Source organism: Pseudozyma flocculosa (assembly GCF_000417875.1).
Source record: "Pseudozyma flocculosa PF-1 unplaced genomic scaffold scaffold00027, whole genome shotgun sequence".
In the NCBI taxonomy this organism is placed as follows: Eukaryota; Fungi; Basidiomycota; class Ustilaginomycetes; order Ustilaginales; family Ustilaginaceae; genus Pseudozyma; species Pseudozyma flocculosa.
In genome coordinates this window covers 393,566-398,214 of record NW_006920895.1, presented here as the reverse complement: position 1 = coordinate 398,214, position 4,649 = coordinate 393,566, and the positions used below count along the sequence as shown (strand labels likewise).

At 67.4% G+C, this 4,649-nt stretch overlaps 2 protein-coding genes across 2 annotated transcripts in view; both read right to left on the bottom strand.

The window, feature by feature from the left end:
* PFL1_06609 (uncharacterized protein) overlaps positions 1-1,950 on the bottom strand; it is a gene marked incomplete at both ends in the record, with an annotated part of 3,522 nt that extends 1,572 nt beyond the window's left edge. The window contains 3 exons of the mRNA XM_007884151.1: positions 20-1,230; positions 1,346-1,419; positions 1,634-1,950. Coding sequence (XP_007882342.1) covers positions 20-1,230; positions 1,346-1,419; positions 1,634-1,950 — 1,602 coding nt within the window. The remainder of the gene's footprint in view (positions 1-19; positions 1,231-1,345; positions 1,420-1,633) is intronic.
* Positions 1,951-3,894: 1,944 nt separating this feature from the next.
* PFL1_06608 (uncharacterized protein) overlaps positions 3,895-4,649 on the bottom strand; it is a gene marked incomplete at both ends in the record, with an annotated part of 4,352 nt that continues 3,597 nt past the window's right edge. Inside the window, one exon of the mRNA XM_007884150.1 lies at positions 3,895-4,620. Within this exon, the coding sequence (XP_007882341.1) occupies positions 3,895-4,620 (726 nt within the window). The remainder of the gene's footprint in view (positions 4,621-4,649) is intronic.

Here is a 4,649-nt window from a genome sequence, read left to right as displayed (position 1 = left end):
TGCCCGGGAGCTCGCGCACGCGCCGGCTGAACTCGCCCGACAGGACCTCGCGCCGCACCACGGGCGTCAGCGACGATAGCTGCGCCTCGTCCATGGCGCCGCCGTCCGAGTTGGCCAGGGCGGCCTTGTAGTACGAGTTGCTCATCCGCCGCTCCTGGCGCTCGTCGGGCGAGACGCCGCCCCCGTCGCCCATGCTGCCGGCGCCGACCGCGCCGCCCACGCCGCCGTTGATCGACGGGCTGCGCATGCCGCCGTAGTCGCTATTGGGCGTGGCCGATCCGCCAGTGCCTGCGCCGTTTCCGCCGCCGGAGCCGCCAAACTTGGCCGCCAGCTTCTCCTGGCGCATCTTTTTGGGCTCGTGGAGGCGGACGGTGATCTGCTTGGCGCCGAGCGTGGTGTTGTGCATGGCGCGCAGCGCGCGCTGCGCCTCGTCGGCCGTCGTGAAGCTGACAAAGCCAAACTCGCGGCTCTTGCCCTCGTTGTCGCGCATGACGCGCGCCGAGACGATGCGGCCAAAGCCCTTGAACGCCGAAAAGAGCTCGTTGGAGTCGATGGCCGGGTCGAGGTTCTTGCAAAAGAGGTTGCACGGGTCAATGTAGGTGGCGGCGGCGGCCGAGTACTGGAGGTTGCTGCCGGGCACGGGGAAGAGCGGGCCGGTCTCCTGGCCGTTGCTGGCCGAGTGGCCGTTGCGACTGCCGCCGCCCGTGGCGTAGATCGACGCCGCCGATCCGCCCGAAACGTTGCGGTTGGCCGAGGCCGAGGCCGACGACGACGACACCGATGCCGAGGGCGCAAACGAGGGCGCTGCGGCATTCATCGAGCGGCCGCCGGGCACAAAGGGGGCGGCGGCGGCGTTGAACTCGGCGCCGGCGCCGGCGTTGCCCGTGGGGCGGCGCTGGACCGAGTCGACTGCGACGCTGATGGTCTTGTCGCCGATCGAGACGCAGTGCATCTCGTCCTGGGCGAGCTGCGCGTCTTGCTCCGAGTAGTACTCGAGCGACGCCATGCCGCGGAAGCCGGTGTGGACGCCGGCGGGGCTGGTGAGGATGCAGTGGGCGCGGACGAGCGGGCCAAAGGGGCGGAACATGTCGTAGACCATGGCGTCGTCGGTGTGCGGCGGCAGCTGCTTGACCAGGCGCGGCTTGGATGCGGCGCGTGGCTCCTGTCCCTGACCTTCGTCGACGATGCGCAGGCGGATCGGCGGGCGGACGGTGGCGTAGGCCTTTTCGGCTGTGTCGGTCGAGGGGTTCAGGGAGCGAGAGGCGGCAGGGAAAGACGACAGGCTGTCAGCACGCCGCTGTCCGGCCAAGGAGCGCTGCCATTGAGAGAGTGCGAGGCCACTCACCCTTGTCTATTGTCTGAAACTCGACGGTGCCGCTGGCAGTCTGGCCGTCGGGGACATCGCGGTTGATCTTGAGTCTGCGAGGCGGTCGGAGGAGCGGGCAGGGGGGACGGCAGGAGAGGTGGCGGGTGACGAGCGACGAGCGACGAGCGACGATCGATGGGCGAGGTGAGCGGGTGCACAGGTGGAAGTGCGCCGTCGAACGTCGTGGAGCTCGGGAGGTCGAGGTCGGGGCAGGGACAAGGACAGAGACAGGGACAGGGACCGGGACCGGGACAAGGGCCGACTTACCGAACGGGGAGGACCTTTTCAAAGATGCCGCTGGCGAGTTCCCTGTCCGAGACCTTTGGGTCGATGCCAGAGATGTAGAGGAGGGGCGTGGTGAGGTGCGGGTTGGGGGGTCGTCGCTGGTCGTTTGCGTCTGGGCCGCCGTCGTGCGTCGGTGGCTGGTGCTCGGCCTTGGCATCGGCGTCGGTGGCATGCTCTGCGTCGCCGGTTGCGTTGCTCGAGGATGAAGCAGCTGCTGCGGCGGCGGCGGCGGCGGCGTCTTGTGCGCGGGCGGCCTCGAGCTTGTGCTGGTTGTGCGGTGCGTAGATCGAGTCGGACATGGTGTCCGGCTCAGTGTGGAGAGGTAGGTGAAAGAGAGAGAAGAGAGGAAGCCTGGCCGGTCTAGGGTGGGCCTCGAGGAAGGAAGACGAGGCTGGGGATCTGCGGTCGTCCTTGAGAGAAGAAGGAGACGAGCGGGCCGGTGGACAGAGACGGGGCGAGGCACTCGATGATGCAGGTCGTGCAGTCGTGCGGCGTCGGAGCGAGGTGAGGTGAGGCGAGAGAAGGGGGCAGGAGGGGCGAGGACGATGGAAGAGGGGGAAAAGGCGTGGCGCGGCGAGGCAAGAAGAGAAGAAAGAAGTGTGACGACGTCGACGAAGGGTTGATCCAGGCTCGCGGGCGGTGGGGGTCGGTCGGTCGGACGGTGGGACTGGGGGGGATGGGTGGCCTGTGGGCTGCTTGGTTGCTCCCTTGGTTGAATCGTGTGCGCTGCCGCCCGACGCCAGAAAGGCATCGGCGAGCCAAGTGTCGAAGTCGAAGGCGAGGTCGACTTCGAGGGTGGCTGGGGTGGCCCAAGCCCCCCTCGTCGTAGCCTGAGCTGGGCTGGCCTGGCCTGACACTTTTTTTCTCGCCTCCCTCTCTTTCGTCACAGGCTCGTGGCCGCCGTGCGCTGCGCTGCGCTGCCGAGGTCGAGGCCGAGGGCAGGCCGGCGAGAAGTTTTCGTGATTTCACAAAAGGGGCTGGGACGGCTTCTCTAAAGTCACACGCGGGCGGGCCCCGGTGTGCTGACCTGCGCTGCTTGGATGGAGACCACAATCGGACCGGATCACATCGGATCGGATCGGGCCAGACGGGCGGGGGCCAAGAGTGAGAAGAGTGTGTCCCCGCGCATCCGCCTGTGCGAGTCTACGGTGGGGGTGTGGTGCGCCTCAAACGAGGTGGGATGGCGGGCAGGGATGGGCAAGGCAGGTTCAGCGAGGTGCATGGTGAGCCGGGCGATGGACTCCAACAGGACTCGGTCGGGCGGTCGGGCGAGCGTGTTGGTCTCTCAAGCGCGACCGCAAAGCCGGCCTACCTCCCGACCAGCGCAGGCAGGCCGACCAGGCCAGCCAACAAGCAAGATAAGGCGGTCCAGGACGGCGGCAAGGCAAGAGATCTGCATCGGTTTCACAGTTTTGGCGCCCAGCCTGCCTCTCACTTAGCTCCTCGCCCAACTCCGAGACAGAGCGCTGAGAGCACACGTACAGCCAGCCAGCAGGCGAGGCAGGCCAGGCAAGAGAGCGAGCGGCCTCACCGCCTGCCCGGCCGTGAATTTCACGTGGATTTTCCCCACTCTTTTCCAGCTGCCAAGCTGGTCGTTTCGCCAGTCGATGGACAGACCACACCGGACCACACCAGACCACACCAGACCGGACCACTTGGCTGAGCCTTCCGACTAGGCTGCGAGCGAGCCGCGATGCCTCGATGCCACTCCGGATGTCGATGCGCGCATTCGACGGTGGTCCTCCCCCCTGTCCCGTCGAGACGTCCGTCCAACGCACGAAAGATGAGGGCACAGCCGCAGTGCGCGAGACCGACGGGCGAATAACTTGACTCGGCGCCAATGTAGAGATCGCTTCGGCGCCACCGAGAAAGAGAGGCAATGAGAGGAGACGGTAGGCTAGGCTAGGTTGGGCTGTCCCCGCAATGGAGGGGGTCGAGCATGCAGAGTCGAGAGCGTGTGCGTGTGCGCGTGCGTGCGTGAGGATGAGAGTGGAAGCGAAACAGAGGAGCGTGACAGCGGCTAAAGGCCATGACGACGATGACGGTGGTGATAAAGGGGGCCACATCCTTGGCAAATGCTGTAAGCGCATCCGTGGCAGTCAGGAGAGTCTGACGACGGCACCAGTAGAGTCTGACGACAACACCAGTAGAGTCTGACGACGGCAGCAGCAGAGGGGCGACGGCACCGACGGCAAACGCTCGATCCGGCTGCCGCCGTCACTGCCCGACAGGGTGCCTAGTGCCTAGGCCGCACCCGAAAACTTCTTCTTGAACTTGGATATCGCAGAGGCCGACCCGGACCCGGACCCGGTCCCCGTCGTCGTCGTACCCGCGCTCCGTCCCTGGTGCGGCGCCGGCGGGCTGCGCTCGTGGTGGTGGTGGTGGTGTTGCTGCGAGTGATGGCCACCGTTACCACCGCCACTACCGCCTGCGCCGCGCGGATGCTGGTGCCCGTGCATGTAGGCGCTCGCATTGATGTTGGGCCCCGTGCGCAGCCCCGGCGACGGAATCGACGTGGGCGACGACGAGCCAGCGTCGGCGGGTGCGTTGCCGTTGCCGCTGCGGTTGCGGCTCCGGCTTCGCGACCTTCGCCGCCACGCCTGGTCGCGCTCCGGCTCGCTGTCCTTGCTCGCCGACGGCGACGACATGTTCGGAGCCCGACCCTCGTGCTGCTGGTGGTCAAGGCGGCCATCCACGACAGCGCCGTCCGGGCTGGCCTCGTCCGAATCGGTGCCCTCGCGCGCTCGACCTTTGCCCCCATCCCGCAGCGCCGCACCCTTTCGTCCAAAGATGGACACTGGCATGCCCTCGCCGAGCTCGCCAGAGCCTCTTGCGGCGGCCCGGGACCTCGCGTCCAGGGGGTTGTCGGCCGTCTCGGTCTCGTCGCCGCCTTCGCTCAGCCTGCCGCCAGAGCCGGAGCCGGAGCCGTCGGCGTCGGCCTCGCCAGAGCTGCGCTGCTGCTGCTGCTGCTGATGCGAGACATTGAGGCGCGAAGACG